This window comes from Podarcis bocagei (genome assembly GCF_964188305.1).
Source record: "Podarcis bocagei genome assembly, chromosome: 7".
Lineage (NCBI taxonomy): Eukaryota > Metazoa > Chordata > Lepidosauria > Squamata > Lacertidae > Podarcis > Podarcis bocagei.
This window is the reverse complement of record NC_138132.1, coordinates 29846757-29872228: the sequence shown is the minus strand read 5'-3', so window position 1 is coordinate 29872228 and position 25472 is coordinate 29846757. Positions and strand designations below refer to the sequence as shown.

The window sequence follows — 25472 nt, the reverse complement described above, 5'->3', positions numbered from 1 at the left end:
AACCCCGCGGGTTGTTACTTCAGCCAACCAAGATGGCCGCGCCCCTCGAGGCTCCTCTTCCGGACTCAGTTCTTTCCAGCGGGATAGAGCGGCGCGCGACACTTCCGGCGGGGCCGAGGCTTGGGCGGACTCGCCCACCTCGCGCGCGCTGGCGGCGGCGACGGCGGCGGAAGTTCCGGAGCCGTCTGGTGAGCTCGAGAACTGACTGAATCCTCTTCAGTTGGAAGCCGGGTAGAAAGAGACAAGAGGAAGGAGGTGAGCGGGAGGGGGGAGAGGAGCAATTAGAACCGGGGCCGTCCTCGAGGGGAGGGTCTCTTCGCCAAGGGGGCTTCTGTATGGGGAGAGGAGGAGGGTGGGCCGGTGTCTGCGTGAGCGGCGAGCTGTTGGTAGAAGTGGGGGGGGGGGCACGCGAAGGGGCCCAGGTCTGTGAGGTAAAGGGTTGGGGGAGGGAGCGGAGGGGGCGTGGGCTGGAGGAAGGCAGAGGGTGGGGCGGGCTGGAGGGAACGTGTGGCCAGGAGGTGACGCGAGGAGGGAAGGGGAGCTGAGAAAGTGGAAGAGGCTTTGAGGTACTGGATTTTTTTGGGGGGGTGTCCAGGGGTTGCAGATGGGAAGAGGTCAGTGATGGAGGGTTAGGAGCACGAGGAGGTGCTAACATGGCCCAGATGCAATGGAAGAGATGAGAGAAAAATATGCACCTGCCAGGACTCCTTGTCATTCTGAGAGTTGTGTGTGTGTGTTTTTAAAGGTGTCCTGGCAGGTGCATATTTTTTCTCATCTCTTCCCAGTTTACATTTACATTTTCCTTTGATGTACAGGAGCTGCCCACCCTTCTCTTCCTTGGCATGGGCTCATCCTAAGAGGACAGGGGATGAGGAGGGGGAATGAGTGTGGGCAGGAAGATGCAAGCAGTCGTGGGTAGAATGTGTGTGTGCAGATGAATGGGGGGGGGGAGAGGAATCTGGGTGGGACGCTAATAAGAATAAGGATAAGAACCAAAGCTGTGCCAAATCATAGGAGAGAAGTTAATTGCATGCTGCAGTATCTCATGCAAACTGTATTTTAATTGTGAGCAGTGACCTGAGTACCTTTAACTGCTTACAACCTTTGCATATATTGTAGGTACCCTTGCAAATAATAGATGATATTCACTCAGTTTCTATCTTCTACCTTATTCCGAGAACAAAGGTGGACAACACATTCATTATTAAAAGCATATATTGTCCTTTTTCCATTGCATAATAATGTCCAAAGTGAATTGCAAGTATCATAATAAAACAGTATGAAATAATAATAAACTAAGCAGCATAAAAACATAACTTTGATAACTAAAATAATATGATTCACCTGAACTCAAAGGCTTGTTGAAACAAAATAGCCTTTACTACAATGTTGTATTGTGTAATAACTGTAGATTACATTGGAACTTTTGCCATCACACATCAATAGAAAATGGGTGTCTCTCATGGGCTGGGTTCTTTAATATTTAAAGCGGGAGAGAGACATACATTCGTTAGGAAGGAATAATAACTTCGTTAGTTGTAAGTTGACCACAAGTTTGAATGTCTTAAACCTTAGTTAACCTACAGACTGATCTAACCATGTTTCCTTGGCATTCCAAGATTGCCTAAGATTGCAGTCAGCATGCCAGAAGTTATAATTTGACTTACACAAAAACTCAATTTGTGAAAAACACATCGGAGTGATTTGTAAGTTAATTGATTCAGCAAGGCCAGAGTTTCCTGAGCAAGTTATAATGGAATCAAGCTGATGAGTTGTGGTTTTGGCTGAAGATGCACAGCACAGTGTTCTTCATTACAGTACACACAAGTCACATTCCTAGATCTGACCAGGAGCCCACTAATCATGCTGTCTTCAGCCAACTAAATGCTTCAAGATAGAACATGAAAGCAAGAGCCTTATCCTTTTGCCTTTCCAATTATCTGATGCTCAGCTATACTCTCTTTAAACATGGAGGCTTTGCTGAACTTTTGTGGCTAAAAGTTTCTGTTAATCTTATCCGTCTGTGCGTTTGTCTGATCCTTTTTAAAAACCATCTCAGTTGGCTATCAATCACTACTTCTGGCAGTAGCAAATCCTATCAGTTTATTTCATGTGTTAAGTACTCAGGTCCATTTGCAAAGGTTGAAAGCACCACAGCAATACAGTGGTGCCTCGCATTACGAAAAGAATCCGTTCTGTGATTCTCTTCGACTAGCGTTTTTTTCGTCTTGCAAAGCAAGCCCATTGACGGAATAGCGGCTTTTAGAGGCTTATCTGCTGATCGGATCAGCTGATAAGCGGCTTAGCAGCTTAGAAAAAGGGGGGAAAGGGAAAAAAACCAGCAGGAACTCGCAAGACTTGCGAAGCAAGCCCATAGGAAATTCGTTTTGCAAAGCACCTCCAAAACGGAAAACTCTTTCATCTAGCGAGTTTTCCGTCTTGCAAGGCATTCGTCTTGCGGGGCACCACTGTAAATAGAATGTGTGGGAAAGGTTTGAAGGGAAGAGGATTTATTCTTAATACGTATAGTCCCTTTCCCCATACATCTCAGGCATGTAAAATGCTCCACATTGTAGCATGGAGGTTTGATAAACCATTTCCAGCTTGTTGGGCTATGTGTCCTATAAGAAATGAAGTATCTTTTTTACTATAGCATAGGAATTGATATCAGGGAAAGAACAACATATTTGTGTGAAATAGTGCTTAAAGAGTTGACTTTTCTTTCCAAGCAACCATCTACTTATGACATCCTGTTCAGGAGGTACTAGGGAGAGACTTCTTTGAACCAGTAAACAACAATTACAAGTAGTTGTTAGGTCTTCTAGAAAAAAATCCAGAAGCAGTGTCATAACACCTTTATTAGGGCCACCTCAAACACTACCAAGTAGTGAGCAACCTTTCAAATTGTTTGAAACTCACTCTTTTGTAGTGTTTTAGTTGGTCCTAATAAAAGTTTTATGCTACTGTTGCTTTTGGACTCACTCATGTCATGTATTTTGGGAGCATGTTGGGACTGATTTTGTTAGCAATGTACTTAGCTCTGAGAGTGCTGTTATTACTGAACAAGCATTATTATTAATATTGCATGACTTCTCTTTGTTACTAGAGAATGAGCAGAGAACACAAATGAAATTCCATTTGCCATTTGAATAGCTTGTTTCTCTTGCCCCATCACTCAGATATGGACAAGGAATGTTCATTTCCCCCAATCCATTCTTCTAAAGAAGTGCTGGTCATAAGAGCATAGAATTGCCTTGCAGAAAGTCTCTTTAGTCCGGCTTTCTTTTCCAGCTATGGCTAGCCAGATGTCTCTAAATGAAAATCATGAGCAGGGTATGATGAGAGCCATCCCCTGTTGTTTGTCCACAGCAGCTGATATTCTGTAGTATGCTACCTCTGAACATGGATATTCCAACTGTTCCAGGGTTATTGGCCAGTAGCTTTATCCTCCTGAGAATATCCCTTTTGAGACAGAGCAACTGGTAACCTAGTATTCTAATAGTAGGTGCACCACAGTTTTCTATATATGTAATGGCTGTTTTATTTTCAGTCTCTTTCCTTGGGATTCTTCTATCCTGTCTGAAAATTGCTTTATCTTCTACTGCTACCTCATTGTTTCCCACAGCTCCATATAATTTATGAAAGGTGAAATAACGCCATTCTCAATTCAGAACTGAGGGAGTTTAGTTTGCTTCCCACCACTGTGAAAACTGACAATTTATTTCTAATGTCTGTTTCCTGTTTTTTAACCAGAATGCTAAGGTTTTTTTTCTTAGCAGCCCTTGATAAAAAGTTTTGTCAAAAGCTTTTGAGATGTATTCTTGAATTTTCTGAAATCTTTTGACAAAGTTATATGTCTGGCAGGTCTCATGTTTAATGCTCAAGGAATTTTCAAAAAATGGCTAGAACTATCCTTGAAAAAGCTGTGCTGAATCTTCCTCAGCATACTAATTCCTCAGCTGATTCTTCCTCTCTATATGTTTAACAATTCTAGCCCTTAATAAGGTTTTCTATCAGTAGCAGGGACAGCAGTTAGCCTAATTAATCTGTAGTTTACTGGATCCCTTAAAAATAAATGGTGTTACGCTGGCTGTGTTCCAATAAGGAAGCTGATTTCCATGATGCTGTAAGTGTGTGCTAAGTGGTGAGTTCTCTTAAATTCAAGCAAAATTGTCATTGTTCTTGAAAACTACCTATCTTATTCAGATTTAGCATGGTTTAGCATGAGGTTCTGTAAAATGTTTTCCCCTCTCCTCAGTCCTTATATTTGACAGACTTTCACATCTGTTCCTCAACTAGGAATGAATGGGCCCTACATGCAGGTATGCTTTCCTTTTTTAAAAAAGGAAAGCCTAAGTAATGTATTGTGTAAAATGGGGGGGGGGGGTAATTAGATTACAGTACCAGTGTTAATTTCAAGGTGAGTACCTTGTATAGAGGTGAAAATGTATGCAAGGTACTAAGATGCCAGTGTCTGATTCTAATTTTTAAATGCACAGATGACCAGGTTTACTATCTGACACATTTCTTTTACACTCCTTCATATAAATAAGGCCATGGCATGCATTTGGGGGAGGAAGGGATTATGATTTCTTAACAGTTAGGGATTGTATTTCTCATGGCTTTTTCCACATGAGCCAGGGTGCCTTGAATGAGGGAATCCTGCTATTTTCTGCACCAACCTTTTCAACATCTTGTGCTCAGAGATCATATATACTAGGGATAGGAAATCTGTGACACTCTAGGTGTTACTGGAGTTAAGCAACCTATGCTATGTGCATAGCAATTTAAATATTTTGGTCACCGCCCAACATAGAATTAGGCACCTTTAAGTTCTTTGCTTTTTGGTGGATTTATGTACACGTGGCCCTTGCACAGGTTTGTGGCCCTGATCTTTGCCTTTATTGAATTCTAACCTTGAATACTGTACTGTGTAGTCACTTTTTTTGGTAGGCTTTAAAATGATGGTATGGAATAAACAAGCTTGGTATGTCCTCATCTCACTCAATTTGTGGGCAGGTTACAGGACTTCCGGGGAGAGGAATGGTGGTTTGGCTGCCTCTCTGTTAGCTCCTGCTTACAGAAGATAATTACGGTATGTAGTAATTGATAATAGACAGATAGTCTGACTATTAATCATTATGCAGATAAGGGTGATCTGGGAGTTGACCTCAAATGCTTTGTTCGAGACTGTTTTTATATGCCTGGTGGCTTGGACGGGAGTTATAACGAGCTGGGAAACTGACGAGTTGCCATCGTGCCCAAACTCCACGTAATCAATTTTCACAGGTAAGAAAGAGCCACACCCTCTCTTTTTAAAACACTTCTGGGACAAGGAAAACTGTAACAAAAATTCCCTCCACCAGCTGGTGAAAATCTACAATCTGAAAATCTGTAAGTAACACCTTCCGTCATTAAGGAAAACAGAAAGGAAAACGGATTGTTGTCTAAGGCAGAGTGTCTACGGCAGAGCAAAATTCCAGATTTATGGTTGACAATAATGATTAAATGGACAAGGGGAACCTCTGTGTGAAAAATCTTTAACCCTTTTTCTCTTTTCCTACCACTAAACAACTGAAAAAACTGAAAGTAAAGTGGCCATTGCCAGCTGTGGGTTAGAAGTTAATATGAGATAAGACACGTTGCAGCTGTGATTTTAAGGTGGAAATATTAAGCTAGACTGAGTTGCTAATAATATCCAGAACATCAAAAGCGTCCATTATGGTAAAGGCACTTTTGGATCTTCCAGTGACTGTTGGTGTAGTTCAACAGTTGATGACTGAATAATTTCAAATGATCAGATCAGAATGGAGAAGGGGAATACTCAGAGGCTTCAGACTAAATAGATGAAAAGTTGGGAGGACTGGATCATGAAATAGTTAAGCAGATGGTGATGCTGAAGTGGAAATGAATTCCATTTGTTGATTTGGATGAGAAGGAGAAAATAAAAGTGAGGTTACAGGGAACCCAACAGAGGGCCTTCTCGGTAGTGGCGCCCGCCCTGTGGAACGCCCTCCCTTCAGATGTGAAGGAAATAAGCGGCTATCTTAAGTTTTTAATATTTAATGCTGTATTGTTTTTAACACTTGATTGGAAGCTGCCCAGAGTGGCTGGGGAAACTCAGCCAGATGGGCGAAGTATAAATTATTATTATTATTCAAAATTATCTGCATATGGTATTGATGAAGTTGAGGGGCGAAAAAAAACTTTAAGAAAACTTCAGTCCTAGCCTTGCTTCAGTTCTAGTAGAGAGAAAGTATTCTGCATACAATCTGAAGTGAATTAAGAAAATTATGCTGCTAAAGTTATGGTATTCTCTGTGGAAAAACACTGGAAAAAATGAAAATGGGCATGGGCAGAAGAATTTACTATCACTCAATATGGAGTAATGGTGGTGGGAATTAATGGGGGTAATGGCAAAAGAAAAAATATGGTTGACATTTATCAATAGCAATAACAATTAGAGAACCAATCTTGGAGTTTTCATGAGAAAAAGAGGCACCTTGACATAAAAGAAATATTGTTTAACAGAAAGTGGAGAAGATGGATGTTGGTGTGGACTGAATGTTTGAAATAATCCTTTTTCCCTTTTTTATGTAACCTGCAGGTGAAAAATCAGAAGTTTTCTTTTTGTATCTTTCTCTAATGTTTCTTCTTTTGTCTCCCCCGCCCTTCTCTCTTCTTATTGTTCCTTTCTCTTTTTGTTTCTCTCTTTTGATTTTCTTCTTTCTTTGGAGTCTTATGTCTGGGGCCTTTATTAAGGTCCAGAGATTGTATACTTATGGGAGTGGTAGATGGTGGATGGAGAACCCTGGGTGAGAGATAGGGAAATGTCGGTCTCCCAGGGTGCTTAGTTGTCCTCTGTGGGTGATAAGGGCTAAGAAGAGAGAACTCTGTAGTCTAATTACTTGATTTGTATTTTTTGTAGAAGCTATTTTATTGCATTTTGTAATAATAATAATATTATTAATAATAATAATTTCATTCAAGGAAAAAATTGTGGGCAGGTTACTGTTCAAGAATTCATGTGTGGAATGCAGTGGATCAGTCTGTGTCTGGACTCTTGGCAAATGGCCTTATCTGAACCATTCAACTTGATTGCACGAATAGCTCAAGATGGCATTTTCAGTGGGGAGGTAAAAAACTGATGGACCTATGAAAGATCAGCTTCATCCAGATAAGAAATAAGTTGCAGGAAATATAGCAATGCGAAGAAGACTTGGTTCCTATGTATTGTTGATATCTAGCTTGGTGAGGATGCTCAGGACTTGAATCAGGGTGTGAATGATTTGAGGGTCATCTGGTCCACCTTTCTCTCTCATCCTCCCTTCACAAAGATAACTGTGGACCCCTCTCCATACCGCCCTGTCCAGTCCACACCACACTGTGACATAATCAAATAACAGTTGTTTGATGAGGGGGGGAAACAAGCAGAGCTAGCTGCTTCATGTTATTCAAGCAACTGGTACCCTATTGCAATAGAGATGGAAGACCGCTTGAGCTGGACCTCTAAAGATTCTGTGCTTTAATAGCCAAAATCCTTCAAGTGGGATACATTTATTGTTACCATTATTATTATTATTATTATTTGAATTTATATCCCTCCCGGGGTGGCAAACAGATCTACAGTTTAAAAAACAAAACCCTTCTAAAACAGTTAAAACCTTCTAAGAGCAGTTACAGTTTAAGCATTCTAAAAGTTACAGTTAAAACCATTCATTCATTCCAGTGATCTCAGGGTTGCCAAGAGCAGTGTTCATGCCACCAAATGCCTGGGTAAACAAGGAATGTTATAGTATTCCTCCTGAAAATTAATAATGATGGAGACAGATGTACCTCACTAGGGAGAGCATTCCACAAACAGGGGACCACCACTAAATATGTCCTGCCATGGGCCAGTGTCTGCTGAGCTGCCATTGGGTGGGTGGGTGTTTGGTGTTGTTGATGGGGAACATCTCTGTTGTTTGTGTTAATTTCAGGGAAGCAAGGGATGGGCTCACAACAAAGACAAGGGAGCATGGGCTAAGAAACTGGAGTGTGGCTGATAAGTGCAGTAATTAGTGAATTACTCTTGTCCTGACCTTTTGGAATTCTCATTCCAGCTTCCTTCCTAATCTTTTTGCGCAAGTTTCTTTGCATAGCTACAGTCACAGGAGGCTAGAAACTTTGTGTTTATTTTAAATAGAAGATCAGATTCTGGATTGTATTCTTAGCCTCTGCTCTAAGTTTTTGTGGGTAACCATAGCATTCAACTTGCCGTTGCTTTTGGCTGTAACACTGATGTGGGCTTTTAGGTGATGTGGTGGCAGTTGAGTTATACAGTGGTACCTCGGGTTAAGTACCATATTTTTCGCTCTATAACACGCACCCGACCATAACACACACAGTTTTTAGATGAGGAGAACAAGAAAAAAAATATTCTAAACGAAACAGTGGATGTATGATTTTTGTGGTTCATGCTGTGGCCACAGACATGTGATCTGACAGTGAGTTTGGAGTAGCCCAATGCAAAAATCCTGAGGATCCATGTGGATCCGTGCTTTGTAACCACGTTTTAAGTGGGGAGGGAAGGAAAAGCACTCAAGGGACAAGGAGCACGTGTGGGGTGGGTGGAGAAGGATGCTGCTAATAATGAAGAAGAGGGGTATAAGGGGAGAAGGCTCCTCTCCTCTCCCATTTTGCTCCTTTAAAGCAAGCAGGCTCTGCTTTTCTCCCTCCTCCCCGGTTTAGCGAGCTGAAAAACTTTGCTGCTATGTAGCGAGCTGAGTGGGGAGGAGAGAGGGACAGAGAGCCTGCTTGCTTTAAAGGAACCAACCGGACAGGAGCCGCTTACTCCTTTAAAGAAGGAGCTTTGCTCCTTTAAAGAAGCAGGCTCTCTGTCCCTCTCTCCTCCCCACTCAGCGGCTCTTCTCCCGCTTTGCTGTTTCAAAGTGAGCCACGGAGGAGGGAAGGAAGGGGAACCATAGATCCTCTGCTCACGACTGCAGCAGATCCCCCCCGACACCCGCAGGCATTCGCTCCATAACACGCACAGACATTTCCCCTTACTTTCTAGGAGGAAAAAAGTGAGTGTTATGGTGCAAAAAATACGGTACTTAATTCGTTCCGGAGGTCCATTCTTAACCTGAAACTGTTCATAACCTGAACCACCACTTTAGCTAATGGGGCCTCCTGCTGCTGCTGCGCTGCCGGAGCACGATTTCTGTTCTCATCCTGAAGCAAAGTTGTTAACCTGAAGCACTATTTCTGGGTTAGTGGAGTCTGTAACCTGAAGTGTATGTAACCTGAAGCGTATGTAACCTGAGGTACCACTGTAGTATGATGATTTGCACTGCGTGATTAGGTTAATAATAGGCTTCCAGATGTACTGGCAGTGTGGCAATGGCTTGATACCTTCCTGGCTTTTGTGGTCATAGTTACACCCAAGTGGGCAGCCATCGGGCATAGCTCTTGTTTTTCATGGTATTGGCTGCATCAGTACATCTCCAGTAGCAGCCGAGGCAGCACAGACTCTTGAATCTTTATGCCCTTGCACTGTTATCAGTGGTTATATAAATAGCCTTGTCCTTTACTGGTGGCATTGAAGTAACAAAAACTACTTTTAAGCCTTCAGCTTTTTGGTTGCAGGAGGGGTTTGCTGGGATGAGAAATCCCAGGCTTAATATCAGGGTCTTTATGCTGCAGTTTTGTAAAAGCCACTGACTCCCACTCTGTCCTTAAGCTGTGCCTCCCAAGGCCTTTGGCAGGATGTTACAGGGAACCCTTATCAAACCATATCACTGAATATAACAGATAAGCAGCATTTGAAAAACAAGTCACGGTTGCTTTGAAAACCCTCAGAGTTGGGAAATACAGAGTGGGAGCTCAGCTACCATGTTGTAGCCAATTATTAGCCTGTTCGAAATGTGTTCACACACACATATACATATTATTTTGTGCCTACGGTATATTCCTCTAGTTGCATCCTGGTTTTGAATTCTGCCTTTTATGAATGTAGCACTTCTTACTCTTATATTTCTACATTAAACGGGTTCATACTTAATTTGTGGGAAAGTACCTTGTGATTAAATACTCGGGGACAAACCCTCATGGTTGTTTCAGTATAGGATAGGATTTTGCTGACTAGATAATCTGTTACAGACCTCAACTCTGTAATTCATTGACGTGTGTCTACTAGAGGACAACTATAAAAGGGTACAGAAATGTTTTCAGAGGTATTAATAATCTGAATCCTCGCATGTGTCCTTCAGAGGAATGTTTGTAGGTCACATTTCAGGCAGCTCTTTGTGTTTCACATTTTATATTAAATAATGGTCTAAAGAAGAGATCCATGGCCTGAGATAGGTTGGAGTTTAAAGTATTCAAGGCTTTTAAACGTTGTGTATGTTAGTCTTTTTGCACCTGGCCTGTATGCAGCCTTCTTTTTGTTAGTTCATATCTACCGGAAACTTTCCCAGATGAACTTTTTAAGCAAATGTAAAGTCTCCTTGGAAACCAGACTGGATTTTTGCTTTGCCTAGAGATGGAATATTCTCTTTGCCACTGTCAACTGCTGGAACTAGCTGATCCAGGTTTTCCAGGTGGATATTCCACCTTGAGAGCTAGTTGTTTGTGGCTTTTGGTCTTGGGTGCTGGTCTGAAGCCCAAGGTTTCTGGGTTGCAACCTTTGCTCTGAAAATCTTGGTTTTCAGTTTTAACCCAGGAGCAAGCTTCTAGCCCTTATGTAGGACAGGGAAAGAGATGAAACCTGATGGGCTTCAGAATGGGAACTTGTACATCATGCACACATTTGAAGAGAGGTTTTCACACCCCTTTTGATTCTGTACCCTGCCTGGTTATAAAAGTGACCTAGCTCTTCGCATAGTTGTAAGGTCCAACAAGATTAAGCATTGCAGAGTGGCTCTTAAATTAAAAGTGCTATGCATATAATAAATGTGTGTGTGTTTCTCTATCTCTGTGTCTTTCAGCCGTGAGCTGTGAAACCTCTATTGGTGTATGTGCGGTAACAACATGTCTGTCCCCCTCCTCGCCGATGCCGTGACCATTTCAGGGGCAGAGCGGGAGACTGCAGCGGTAAGGGCTTTCTCTGTCTCTCTCCTTGGCTTGCCATCTGTTGGGATCCAGAAAGATTAGGGGAATTAACTGGATTTCTTTCCTCCACCCCCCCCCTCCTCTTGGTTGCTGCTAATGTCAAGGGGCTGCCCTCCCTTTAACTCAGAAGCTGTTTGAGAGAAAGGGGTGGTGGGGGTGGTGGCAGAGGAATTGTGCAGAGAGAAACTTTGGTGAGGGGAGGGCTGCGGGAAGAGATCAACATGGTTTCGTTCCTTTCCAGTAAACAGCACAATGTTGTTTGTGTAGGACCTGCGCAAAACACCACCGCTGCCTCTGGCAGGTAATTAGCCCAGCTGTATCAAATTGTGTTGGCCTTGACGCTACTACTCTTGCACTAACAAGGAAATAATAGCCAAGGCTTGCTTTCTACCACCCCCTTAATGCAAATATGGGGCTTCTGCTGTCAACCATCATGGATAGGCGCTTCTGCAGAAATGACACTGACACCCACCAGGCTCCCAAGCTCCTATAATCCTCGCCCTTGTTGCTGGCTCTGCCTGCATTTGCACCATCAGATGTACCTTGCAGTTTTATTTCCTGCCTATCTGTGTGAACCATGCCCTCCCCTTCACAAAGATCTAAATTCTGCAAGGAGAACACATTACATAAATCAAACACATTTTGCCTAGATCGGCTTATTTGTATATAATAATTTTTCAGTATTTGGTCTCCTCAGTGCTGTGAGAGCAGAGAGATGAGTGGTCTCCAGGGGCATGGCTGTGAGTGATCAGGAGGCAAGGAGACACCGGAAGTGCTCCCTTCTGACCACTGGTTAGTTCTGCCAACCCCCAGAACACTTTTTTTAAAAAAAAGTTTGTTTTCTGCATTCCTGAGGACTAGTAACGGAGCTTTTCCGAACATATGTGCCCAACAGACAAAAGATGCTAAATTTTGCCACATTCTGGCCAACAGAAATTATTGCATTCTGGAATTCAGCAAATATTACTTTGTAAAGCCCATCATCTTGTTCTATTAAGCAAATGACTCTTGATTAATTTGCAGGTGTAATTGTGGCTCTGTTTCCTTTTTAAAGGACAGAGAGAAAGGTTGATGGGATATGAAGATTTGGAGTAGGGTGTTAAATGTTTCAGAACTGTAGGAAGGAGTGAGATTAAATTCTCAAAGAGCCAACTCCCCTTTGCACCCAAGTTCCATGGGGTGGGGTGGGGGCTTAAATCTGTGAAACAACCCTCGGATTGTCAAGAACTCTGTGGGATTGAGAGTTTCGTTGTAATGTGTGCTGATTGAGATGGGGTAGGCAGAGGTGTTTGTAGAATTTGTAGCCGTTTTGGTGAGGGTTAGACATAAGAGAGAAGAATGGATGTTTTAAATGAAAGATGGAACTAGGACAGTAATAGGTTTTCTGGCATAACCATTTGGAACCACAGGAAGGGAAAGGAAACTGTACAATTTCCTCTCCCAAAGACCACAGTGATAATGGCTAGGAACTTCCTCTTCCACTAGAAATGAAAGCCATGTTTTTCAGAGCTCATAAGCAACCAAACCATATATCAAGATCTGCAACAGAAGCAAAGCTTTACAAGTCTCTAGCTTTCCATTGGGTAAATCCTGTGAAGACATTCACGAGAAGTTAGTTTGCACTAACCTCTCTGTGAGGGTCTCTGGTGGTCTGACACATGGGGAGTGGATGTGAATACTCAGGTGTAAATATTTGGAGTATGCCTCCTCAGTTAACTTGGCATGTGAACAGTCTTGGCTTGTGAACAGAGATTGAAGCTGCTCAGGAGACATGACTGAGGTAACTGATGGTGCGAACAGGCCTGTCTGCCCGCAAGTGGATCTGTCACTGCCAAAATACTGCTGGGTTTAGCAGTGTGGTAACCTGCTGCAGAGATGTAGCCATGGAGCTGGTTGATGGAAGCTTTTTAACCCTCTCACCTGGACTGGAATTGCTAACTTCCCTGACCTTTCTAATGAACAACTCTGTTTTTCTTCAAGAAGGCTGGAACTTGTGGTTGCCAACAGAAATGGGGAAGCAAAGCACATCCAGCTCTGCTAGGGGGTGTTTGGTTTCCTCTATCTGGGCTGCTGGTCAAGAATAACATTGATAACAGAGGGGTGCAAGAAGCTGTGCACCAGCATTTCTGGGTGAATTTTCGAAAGGCCAGATTCCGTTGCATGGAGAGCCTGCCTTTTAAATAGGACCTTTAGATCACTGTGATTCTCAATGCTAAGATAAATTGCCCTGTTCTTCAGCAAGAAATGTTGAATTCTTAAACCTGTATAATTTTTTGCAAATTTGTGCAATATTTCTTTATTATACATAATTTACTGCACAACTTCTACTGTTTCCATTCTCAGCAAATAAATATACCGTATTTTTCCATGTATAAGACTAGGTCCCCCCCAAAAAAAATAATGTCACAAATTAGGGGGCATCTTATCTACAGATACATCTCTTCCCACCCCCCATTTTCTTAAACATGCGTCCCCAAAAATAGGGGGCACCTTATACATGACGGCATCTTACAGATGGAAAAATACGGTATTATGCGAGGGGGCAGAGGTGTTATGCAAGGCTCAGAAGCCTCAACCACTAGAAACCAGACTGGGTCACCTCTATGGTTTTTGAGACTTTGCCGATCATACCCACTTGGCCTCAAAGCCATAAAGGCTAGAAACATCTTCTTTTTGAAAATGGAGATTCTCAGGAAGCCAGATATTGTGATCCTGCGAAAGCTTATACTTTCTTTGAGGTGAAATATTAAATGCTTGAAATAGGCAAGGTTTAGGAGAGGAGGTGGTAGCAGCCTGTCAGATTAATTCACAGAAAGCAGTAACCTTGACCCAGAAGTTATTGGGGGTGGGGCATATTTTTTAAACAACATTTATATAATGGTTACTCAAACAAAAGACTTCTAAGTGGTTTACAAACAATCTATAATATTCCTTTAAAAATACCAGCAAAAGCAAACATTTAAAAAGTTACATCAAAAAGTTCAAAATACAAAAGAAGATAAGTAAATTTAAAAACACAAATTGCAACTACATGCCTGAGTAGGCTTGCTGAAATGAACAAATTTTTACCAGGCACTGAAAGTATTACAGTAGGTGCCTCCTACTGTAAGTGAGCAGGGAGTTCCAAAGTTCTGCTACACTAAAGGATGGATTTCTCACAAGTGTGGAATGCATGTTTTGTGGCATTTGTAGAGTGCTGGTTCTGGAGATCTAAGCAGTCAAGTGGGCATGTATGGGGTGAGCTTATCACAGTGCCTAGGATTAGGAATCCTAGATGATGGTTTAGGACTCCTAGGTTCCTAGATTTCTAGGTTTAGGAATCCTAGATGATGGGCCTCTCTGCATGGCTCAGCTTACGTCTTGTGTTTGCCTCTGTCTTCCAGGTGCAGATGTGTACATGATGTGTTAGCAGTCCCTTTTCAGTGACGTGGGGTGTGGTTGAGGCATCTTCTCTTATTACAGCTGGGGCACACACATGGTGATGTGTAGGCTCTTCGTTCCCAGCCTCTCCTCCTCCCTTTAGGTTGGGTCCTTCCTGCTTTTCCCCTTTAGCATAATTCACTGCTGCACTTTTTTTTTGGCAACTAATTGGTCTCACAGGATGCTCCTGATGTGCTTTGGTAGCACTTTTGCACTTGTTGTGCTGCCTAATGTGTTATTTTCTGCTTGATTTCACAGGTCATTTTTTTACATGGGCTTGGAGACACAGGGTGAGTGTTTGGGTTGTGTTAGTAACTGAGGCAAGAAGGGAAGGGGGAAACCTTCTTTGTTCCAGCAGCCTGGACCCAAAAAAGCTCCTGTTTCTAGTTGGGAAATGTTGAATGTTAATATTCTAGCCAGCGGCAGGATTGGAATGAGGAGATGTTGAGACAAAAGCAATAGTTTACCAATCCAGAACACATTTTCACATAGGAAAATGCCTTCTACCAAATCAGATTATTGGTCTATCTAGCTCAGTATGTCTACACAAGCCTTCTCCAACCTGGTGCCTTCCAAAAACCTTGGACTACTGCTCCCATCAGCCCATTCCAGCATGGCCATTGGTCAGGGATGATGGACATTATAGTCCAAGACATCTGAAAGGCACCAGGCAGGGGAATGCTGGTCTGTGTGGACTGACTGCTGAGCTCTCCTGTTGGGATGCTGCATCAGATGAAGGAGAACTTACCGACTTTACTGGATTGCAGTTACTCATACAGGGTATATAAATTTACTTGCGTCTTTATGCATAGCTTTGCATAAATGCTTCTAACTACAGTTGGCAGCTATGAAAATGTCCCACCATGGCTTTCCAGTAGAATGGGTTTTGGTGGGGGAGACAGGCAGTGGAAAATGCTTGCTTCTCCATTTTAGCTTGTCTGCTGTGCAGTGCAAGTTCTGATCTATGTTCTTTCTGCCTTCCCTACTTCAGGCACAGCTGGGCTGAGGCCCTGTCCTCCATCCGGCTTCCTTATGTGAAATACATCTGCCCTCATGCGTAAGTGTTGCCTCTGCCCTGGGTTACAATTAAGGCTTGCATATGTTTCAGGAAACAGGCCTCTGCTTGGGGTGTGTGTTCCCCTTATCAGTCTAGTTTCCTCCAGCCAGAAATAAGCTTCCCTTACAAACTCAGAAAATACACTCACCATCCCCAGCCTAGTGCCCTTCAGTCATTCTGGACTGCAGCTCCCATTAGCTCCAGCCAGCGCAATCTCATCATCCCTCACCAATGGCCATGGTAACTGGGCTAATGGGAACCAAAGTCCAACAATGGGGAGGAGGTGCGGAACACCGGTTCCCTTAAGGCCTGTGTGTGGTTTTAATCCTAGCCAAACTGGAAACATTCTCTTCACCCATGGAAACTAGTTTGCAGGCATTCTGACAGCTTTGCTCTCATGTAATTTGGTACCTTGTAGGTTGAGAGGCAGGATAAGGTTGTTGCCTTACGTCATTTTTGTGAGCTTTTCTGGGCTTCTGGTTGGTTACTGTAGGGAGCAGCATGCTAGAGTAGGTAGCCCTTTGATCTGATCCAGCAGAACTCCTCTTATGCGCATCATTGCCCCAGTGCCAGAGACTTCGCTTCCTTAAGCACAATACAATATATATTCCATTAGTGGAATTGGGCTGTGATGTTTTTCCTGCCTGCGTCCACTTTTTCCTTTTTAAAATAGAAATATATGTATGTGCTAAGGCAGAATCTCAGCTGCATCCCAGTTCTCTTTCTTTTTGGATCAAGCCAGCTCTGGCTGTCTCAAAGTGAGAATAGCACTTAACTTATAGCTTTTTAGGGACTATGGCTTAAGTTTTTGCTGCCCGCTTAAGATTCTGCCCTTGCAAAAAACAACAACAAAACAACAACAACAAAAACCAACCCATCCCCACCAATCATTGTGTTATCCCTGATATTCTAACCTTTTTCAATCAATTTTTTTGAAGATTTTAAACTGTAAAATACTACAATCGCACAAACATCACAACAAAAAACAATAATTTGGTGTTTATGGTAAAACAGCCATATTAAATATTACAGATTGAGGTTAGTACATTAATATCATAGTGGTGACCCAATCTGAAAAATAGACATCAGACATGATGTTGACTTTTGACCAAACCAGGTTGAACACCTGGAGGTCAGTTAGCTCAAACTTCTTGACCGACCAACATTAACAGAAGCCACCATTTCTCCACGAGGATGTCAGCCTTAATCAGCTGATATTCCAATCTGAGGAACAGAAGATGATCCTGCTGGATCAAGCCAATGATGCATCTGATCCAGCATCCTGTTCTCACAATGGCCAACCTGTTGTCTCTGGGGAGCCTGCAAGCACTCTTCCCTCCTGCACTTTCCAGCAACTGGTACTCAAAAACATTCCTGCCTCTATGACAGTGGCTGGAAGGAGCTCAGTAGATCTTGCTAGCCAACCCAGCACTCTACCTGAACTCCCTAAGCTCCAGCTCCCTATAACATGCATGGATTATTCAGTGTCAGCCGTTCAGGGTATTCTACACCACACAGCAGAGGTGCTTATTTCAAAAAGCCTTCAGTAAATTAGCCCAAGATCTTTGAGGCACAAAGCACACTGCCTCTCCACCTCAGCCCTTAGCACGAGTTTGCTTGCTTTGGACAAACATAGTATCTGCCAAGCACATACTAAGAGGGGCTCACAAATAATTTTGCCCTTGTTACAAAACTTGAGAGTCTGTTTGACCTGGTTTTCCCTTCACCAAGTCCCCACCCCCAGCAGCTCCCAGGTGGAACATGGACGGATAATCATACCCCACAACTGGACCATCGTGCCCCCCCCCTTACACTGGGGAATCTTTAGGTTTGCCACAAAGAGCCTGTTGACAAGCAAGGTGGGGATGCATCAGCTGGGGTGGGGCTAAAGTGGTGGGTCTGGGTGCCATACAAGATGATAAACAGGCATCAGTTTCCCTTCCTAGGCACCTCTTTGAACCTGGACTTGCAGTGGTAATGGCAGGATGAGTAAAATAGGCTCCAAAAGAGCTGATGTTTGCCTTCACCTACATTCTTTCTGTCAAAACACTGGGAAGAGCCACGCAGTTCTGCCTTCAGCCTGCAATATCTTCCCCCACCCCCCACTTACCTTGCAAAGCAGCCGTGTCTGTTTTTGCGACGCCACCTGGGTCAGATTTAAGACAAAATGGAGCGACTTGCAGACTGCTCCTACTTGAGTTCGGCTCTTTTGTTGGTAGCAACAGGCAGACACGCAAAGCCCTGTGCCCACTGTGGTGAGTGCAGGCTCGTGAGCCTTTCAGCCCAAAGGAGATAGCTGCTGCTTCCTCAGCAACTCTAGCCAAAGCACCTAGCTCATGCTCAAGTCAGTCCCCAAATGTCCAGGTCCCAGGGTGGGCTGCTTGGCAACCACACCAAACGCTGCCTGATCCAGGAGGGACTGTGTGTATTTCTTAGAAAGGAAGTAAGGGCAAGCAGAGCAGGCTGTGTGTGTGCGCGCATATGTAAAGATCTTTGTCACCTGCTTCTTTGCAAAGCTAACCCTACCTGGGCAGACCCTGAGGTTGGGTACTTGGGGGAAAACACCTAGCAGTTCTGTAGCTGGAACTCAGTCACGTTTATCCCATACCTTTTGGAGTCACATTGTACAAGTTCAGGATTTGATAGAATGTGCAGCCTTTGCAGGTTTTTGCAAACTCTGCTATGTCTGGATGAGTTGAGGTTTCTTAGGTTTGTGAGGAGCCTCATGTCCTGTTGTCTCTTCCTACTGGAGCATAATTGCCTGCTTCTCTCTCTCTCTCTCTCTCTCTCTCTCTCTCTCTCTCTCTCTCCCTCCTCCCACCCTCTCATATGCTTGCAGGCCTAGGATCCCTGTCACCCTCAACATGAAGATGGTCATGCCATCCTGGTTAGTATAAAACAATGTTAATTTAATTGCTGACAGATAAGTGATGTGCCCCAGCCTGCTGCCTCCCAGGCACTTCTTTTTCTGGCCTGCATGGCATCATAAGGAAATATGGCAGCCAGAACTGGGCTTGTGGCAGTCACCAGGAGTGATGGGGAATGATACAGATGAGAGGCTGATGGGAGGGGGGAAATTAAAGGCAGCAGCTGTGTGTAAAGGTTTAGTGGACCTCAGGAAGCTGGCCGATGCTTTTTGGCTAGGGCAGGTTGGTGCATGATTTGTAGGGGGCACACCATGACTACTCCTATAAGGCTGGGGTTCAAACACTGTAGAGGATGAAGAGTGCGTCTTTAAATAAGACATTTGGGCCATGAGGTCGAGGGGTACTGCCTACCAGGTAACTTGCCTTGCCTAGGGTTCTGTTCCACAGCCCTTTAACAGTCTTTTAAGAAATGTATATTGTTTCAACACCCACAGGTTTCACTTCTAGATTTTTCTACAAACTTTTCCCGTATCTCTGGTTTCTTTTCTGGGCAATGGGCATTAATGTATATTCACAATACAGCAGGGGAGCATAGGCAGGCTTGCTGCCTTTTAAGACCTGGTGGAAAGAAGGTCTCTGAATTGGTGCATGTCTGCAGCCAGCAGATAGTCTGTCGGGTAGAAACCTCTCCAGCTTCCCAGCAGAGTCCTCCCTTAATCACTTTAATTCTTTCATACAGAAGATTTTGGAATGGCACAGCCAAGCTGCCAGGACACTATATAGTCATATAATGTGCTTGCTTAGCCAGCCTCATGCAGGCTGCTGGTGGACCAGAGAACAGGGGCGAACTTGCATTTTTTTCTTCCAGGTTTGATTTGATGGGCCTGAGTCCGGATGCACCTGAGGATGAAACTGGAATTAAAAAAGCTGCTGAGAACCGTAAGAAAAGTTTGCCCAGGGGTAGTGTTAAAGCTGGTCTACATTTCTCCAAATTGTAACTGACAACATTTGAAAGCCGGAGAGAAAGAGAGAGACTTGGGTTCTGTCATAAAGAGCCTCTGCCCTTTTTTACATTCCCAGTTCAAAAAGGCCCACTTCCTAATTCTTACAAAAAGTAAAGCGAGTGAAGCAGTTTGGGATGAATGCATGGAAGGCTTATTTTAAAACACTTCCTCCTGGTGCAAATGTAACAGAGGCATCCTGTAGACAATGTTTTGCATATCTTAAGCCATCCTCCACTCACACACCATATTTATCCCTTCTCCAAGAAGATTTCACCCCTGCCTGCCCTTTCCAGTTTTAACTAGTTTTGTGTTGCAGGTGCAGTGGTTGCAAGCCATAGTTCCTATCGGAAACATATGGAAACCATGGTTATGAGGAAAGCTGGTTGTAGTAACCATGGTTTGCATTGGTCTGTATAACAAATCCTTGGCCAGCAACATGGGAAATTACCTTACTTAGTCAGACCTTTGGCTGGGTGCTGTCTATGCTGATGGGCAGCTTTTTGACAAGGGTCTGTCCAGCCCTATCCAGATTCTGGGGATTGAATCTAGGATCTTCTGCATGCAAAGCAAATGCTCTACCACCGATTTGCAGCCATTCCCAAATTGTTAATGTTGGCAGGAGAAGAAGAGGAGATGAATCACTCCAGCAAGAAAGACCCAGAGAGTGGGAATGTGTGCTCTCAAGGCGGATTCCTGATTTGCAAATATGTGGCATCTTAGCACTGTCTGCCTTTTTAAACATTTCAACACCAAAGAAGAGTGGCTTCTGGGTTTTAGCAATCTCACACCAACTTTCTCCAAAGCTGGGGTGACATAGTGGTGAAAGCTGTGAATTCAATGAAGAGGTCTTGGGCAAGCTTCAGATTCCAGAGAAACAGCCATGTTGGTCCACTGCAGCAAAACCAAGAGTCCTCTGGCATCTTAAAAGACTAGCATGTATTTTGTGGCATCACTTTTCATGAGGGAGAGCTGAGCCCAATGCAAACGTTGATTGTCTTATGCTCCCCCCTCCCCCACTTTTCAATCTCTACTCCTTTTCCCTTGATCTCTGCCACCGGAGGCCTTGCCAGAAAGAACATCACACTCCTTTTAAAAACATGACATTTTGAAGCAGAGGAAACTTTGTGAAATAGATCTGTGCCATCAGACTTTGTCTTTGTAATTATTGTTCACCCAGCATATTTGGCACCTGAGATGCAAGGCCTATGATATTATGCCACCTTGAACTCTCTCCCTCTGCATTTCAGTTAAAGCGGTGATCGAACATGAGATCAAGAATGGGATCCCAGCCAACCGTATCATCCTGGGAGGCTTTTCACAGGTGACTGGTGTGTGTGTGGCAGGCTGCATCCTCAGGATGGCAAGCCGGTGTGTAGACGGCGGGGTTGGAAATGAGGAACAGGACATGAGCACTGGTGCTGGGGGAACATGGAGAACTAGTGGCTGCCACCTTGCTAATGGGGGGGGGAGCATGGGAGATGAGGTATAGCTTCCTCTGGAGCAGCAACTTGGATGTGTGCAGTTGTTCCAACAGTACTGAGGTTAAGTGGTATCCTGAGTCATAATACTTTCACTTTTTCCATTCAAAACACATTTCTAACCCTTATTGTCATGGGAAACACATGCTTTGGGACAATGTCTGGTAAAACCTTACAACCCAAGGATGGGTGTGGGGACAGAGTTAGACTTCTGGAGTGGAACTTCTGCCCTCCTAACTACTACAGTGGTACCTCGGGTTACAAACTCCGCTAACCCAGAAGTAGTACCTCGGGTTGAGAACTTTGCCCCAGGATGAGAACGGAAATCGCGTGGTGGCAGCGGGAGGCCCCATTAGCGAAAGCGCACCTCAGATTAAGAATGGTTTTGGCTTAAGACTGGACCTCTGGGACGAATTAAGTTCATAACCCGAGGTACCACTGTACTTCCCTGTTTCCTTCTGGCAAGCTGAACATTGCATGCAAAAAAAGAGAGGGAAGCCTTTGAAATTTGTGTAGGTAGAATAGAATCAAGTTGCAGAATTTGGTTCTATATTTTTGAAAGGTTTAGGTTGCACCATGTCTGTTTTTCCCCCCTCAAGCAGTTAAGTGGGGCAGGAAGCGGTGAGGGCTCTTCTCTAACGCTGTGCATTGGGAGTGTGGCCTCCACTGACCTGTGTGTCCCCCCCATACCATTCGTGCCATAAGAACCAGGAAATCTCCTACAAAGGGGTGGGGTGGGGAGGGGAGGGCTGTTCACAGGGGTGGCAGTAGATGAGAGTTGTGTGCACCTTTGCATTGGTAGAGGGTCTTTTCTAGAGCAAGCTCTGACCTGCTTTCTAATCTTGGTTGTGCTTCAGGGTGGCGCACTGTCCCTCTACACGGCGCTCACGTGCCCACACCAACTGGCTGGCATTGTGGCCCTCAGCTGCTGGCTCCCCCTGCACAAGACCTTTCCTCAGGTACTGCAGCCCCCTCTCCCCCTTGAATGTGTTGCTGTGGGCCCTGTGGGTTGGGCTTGGTGCGTGCCAGGGTGGCTGCTCAACTGGGAAATGCCTGTCTGGTAGAGCAGTTCCTTCACAACTAGCTTGCCCAGGTACTGCATTTCCCAGAGTGCAATGGGTTGTTCACAGCTTGGTGTTCCTTCCCCTGCTGCTGTTCCCCCCTTCCTCCTGCAGGCAGCAAATAACAGCATGAACAAAGACATCCCCATCCTACAGTGCCATGGGGAGATGGACCCCATGATCCCAGTCCGCTTTGGAGCCCTCACTGCCGAGAAACTGAAGGGCATTGTGACTCCAAGCAGGGTCCAGTTCAGAACCTACCCAGGAATGATGCACAGCTCCTGCCCTCAGGTTAGTTGGCAGCCGGTAAACCCATTTCCTAAGATGACTAACTAGTCTTAGTTGAGTGCCATATCTTGGTTGCAGCCAGGGTGCATGCCAGGATATTAGGGTTGAGATGCCCTTACTCTGGGAGTATCTGAGAAGGTCCTATGCCTGGTGCCTTGACCTTCAGAGGTTTGGTGGATGGCATCCAAAAGCAAAGCATCCTTTGAGGTACTCCTTGAAGTGCCTTCTGCCATGAGCCCTTATTATGGCTTGTATGCTCCAGTGTCCTAAGGCAGCTTTGCAGACCTGGTGGTCTGAGGCAGCCTCTTTTTGATCCCCACTTAATTATATCGTACTGCTGCAATCAGCTGTCTTTAACTGGATATGTATTTTTTTTAACCAATTAATTCAAAAGAGATAACAGTGTTAGTCTGGAGTACTAAAAATAGCAGGTGCCCTGTGGAAGCTTAAAGGTTGTGGCATCAGCTTTCATGGGCCAGACCCCCAAACTCCTGATAAAGCCAAGTGCCAGCATGACACTTTAATTGTGGCTTTTGTTTAATCTAGACTTGCTTCAATTGACTTTTGATTTTATATGAGCAGCGAAATAAATTGCTGTGAGCTGGCTTGGCAGCCGCCTCTTGTGGCAGCCAAAAGACTGCTTGAAACTTGAAAATCAGCGTACATGTGTGGGCAGCAACTCATGTAGCATAACAAGGAAAGTGGCCAGTTCCACCCCACCCCACCCCACCCCCCGGACTCTTGATAAGCTCAGTTCTCATTTCAGCTCTTGACTTTTTTTCTGTTTTATGACCCTCAGTTCAATGCAGAGAATCTTGTCACTCCCGGAAGGGAGCACATGAACTGTTTGAGGCTGTTAAGTCTTTGAAGGGGAGGAGAATGAGCACACGCACAAACAAAAACCACTACTTCTCTTTTTACTCTGTGCAGGAGATGATGGCTGTGAAAGAATTCATTGAGAAGCTGCTGCCCAGGATTTAAACAAAGCTACTCGAGACTGTTGCAGGGAGAGGAGACAGAGGTCACCACCTGTGATCTTTAACCTTGACCTGCCCAGCTGCAAATGGGGAGCCACAGCAATCCACCTCCACTTCAGCCGGTTTCCTTTCTCTGGCCTTTCCCTTCCTCCTGCACCGCCCCCCTCCTGTGCATAGGGAGGGTTGCCCCTCTCTCTCCTGTACATGGAGTGAAGGCACGGAGCGGTTTTAAGGTACAGCTGAGAACCATGTGGCTGCCTCCTTGCAAATTTAGTATTTTTGGTCATCTGATTTCCGCCTTTCTTTGCTATCTCTCCCCCCTTCCCCAACCCCACACAAATGCTTGCTGTGGCAATGAACTGGGTGGTAGCCAAAGGCTTAAAACAAAGGTATTACGAGACTGTGTTCTGCGCTGTTAGAGTATTTGCAGGGAGCATCTGCAAAGGTATCTGAGCTCCCTGATGGGTTTGCAACAATCCCACCCACAGTCCCTGTGCCCCCCCTTTTCTGTGATGCAGAGCCTGAGCCTGTCCTGGTGGAACCACCTTAGAGGTGCAGGTAGGGTCAGGGGCCCCCTCTCGAGTTGCCAGTGCTTGGCTTTTTGGGGGCAGGGGAGGCAGGTAAACTGCCCCACCCAGGCAATCATTCCATCCCTATTCTGCCATCCCATCCACTCTGCCAGGCAAAACGAGGAAGGTCTGGCTGGCTGACGGGTTGCTGTACATCCTCCAAGCATGTCCTGGGGCTGCTCCTCCCCAGTCAGCCACATGCACCATTCAGTGTGCTAACAACTCCCAGCTTGGGCTGGAGATACCATCAGTTGGGGCGTTAATGTGGTGGAGGGCCCCCCCACCTCACCAGGAATTGCTTCTAATGTATGTTCTTTTAAAAAATCCTTTGTTTGTTTCTTTCAAAATCATCTCTGTTGTGGTCTCCTCCATTGGGTCTATCTTGTTTTGTACCTACACAGATAGGGTAGCGTTTGTCCAGAAGGTAGACACGCAGCAAGCTCTCTGCAGCCTTTTGGGCACCGCAGCTCTCAGAAGCACCACTCCTCCACTTCCTATCCAGTCTGTATCGAGTAGCTGCAAGCGGCCTTTTTGTCTATGGGGTGCAGTCTCCCTCTTATCACTCCCCACCCTGCTGGTCTTGTTAGTGGAATGGGCAAGCACGGTCCCCCTCTCTCCCTTCTAGCCCTGGTGGCTGGCGTATTTTTTGAGGCTCTCCCCTAAGTCTCTAGTCTGTTTTATTTCAGTAACTGTCCCCTTTCACCTCAAGCAGAAGGCTCTCATCCTCATTTCTGGCAAGGGGGCTGTGCTGTTGAGCAGCCAAGGTTCTCTTACCATCACCCCTTCAGCATCCACACCCAAATTATCCACCGGCGTGGGCTGACACCAGCACTGACAGCCAGGGACAAGATGTCTCTTCAAGGAGCTTTCCTCTTCTTTTTGTGTGAAGGGCTAAATGTTGCCTACCACATTGTCCTACTGTGTTGCTCTTTGTGAGTGATCTCTCTGCTCACTTCCTTCCCCTGGCTCTGTATGGTCCTCGGTGGTTGGTAGCAGCAACAGCAAGGGAGGGGCTTGGGGTCCCCCAAAGCTAGGACAGCCCTCCCTCTGCTACACTTCTACACTTTCCAGTGCTTTATACAGCTGTGTGCAGCAAAGGGGGATCTCAGCATATCCATGTAGGAATACATGGCCTGCTCTTCTAGAGCTTGCATCACAATGGCAGCCCCAAAGGAGATGTTGCTCCCCTTCCTGCTTTCAGTGCAAGGCTTCCTCCTCTGCCCTGAGCAGCCGCTGCTTCCCCCAAAATCTGCTTTTTGCCAGCCTTGGGGATCATTTGGCCAAGGCCAAACTTGGCTTCTCTAGAAGGCAAAGTGCCTTCACTGCCAAGCGGAACGCCTCCCACTTGAGGGACTTTCCTTTTTAGCAGCTGGCAACTTGCTGGGTCGTCCTCCAGGTCGCAGGGGCTTCCCAGATCTCACTGGAAATAGGGCCAGATTACATGGCTTGGTGCCGGAACAGCTCACATTCACAGAAACAGCAGGAATGGTTGGAGAGATTTGTTTGTAATGGGCCGGAATATTCTGTATGGCCTCTTTTTATCACCAGAGAAGCAGAAAGCACTAATCCTTTCATAAACTGATCTGCATTAGACTCATTTTGAGTGACTGCTTAAATGGCAAAGCTGCCTCTTGCTTGCTCTGTGGAGGGTTTGAATCCT

The 25472-nt window shown here is 44.9% G+C and overlaps 1 protein-coding gene across 3 annotated transcripts; it reads left to right on the top strand.

Annotated features, from left to right (window-relative positions):
* The first annotated feature begins 127 nt into the window (after window positions 1-127).
* Window positions 128-25405, top strand: LYPLA2 (lysophospholipase 2). 3 transcript variants are annotated; one of them, XM_081204112.1, is made up of 11 exons: window positions 162-255; window positions 5020-5095; window positions 10968-11073; window positions 14770-14801; window positions 15503-15568; window positions 18408-18455; window positions 19304-19374; window positions 20687-20760; window positions 21775-21876; window positions 22093-22269; window positions 23197-25405. In XM_081204112.1, exons 3-11 carry the CDS (start codon window positions 10996-10998, stop codon window positions 23245-23247), a joined length of 699 nt encoding a protein of 232 aa, XP_081060238.1. In that variant the 5' UTR covers window positions 162-255; window positions 5020-5095; window positions 10968-10995; the 3' UTR covers window positions 23248-25405. The 3 variants fall into 3 exon arrangements, with proteins under 3 accessions (XP_081060236.1, XP_081060238.1, XP_081060237.1); XM_081204110.1 differs by lacking the exon at window positions 5020-5095 and having other exon boundaries at window positions 128-255; XM_081204111.1 differs by lacking the exons at window positions 162-255; window positions 5020-5095 and adding an exon at window positions 5148-5289.
* Window positions 25406-25472: the final 67 nt, after the last annotated feature.

Coding starts and splice junctions, on each gene's coding strand:
- LYPLA2 (XM_081204110.1), top strand. CDS start 10,996: ATGTGCGGTAACAACATGTCTGTCCCCCTCCTCGCCGATGCCGTGACC. Junction 11,074..14,769: donor CAGAGCGGGAGACTGCAGCG/GTAAGGGCTTTC, acceptor TTGATTTCACAG/GTCATTTTTTTACATGGGCT. Junction 20,761..21,774: donor TCCTGGGAGGCTTTTCACAG/GTGACTGGTGTG, acceptor GTTGTGCTTCAG/GGTGGCGCACTGTCCCTCTA.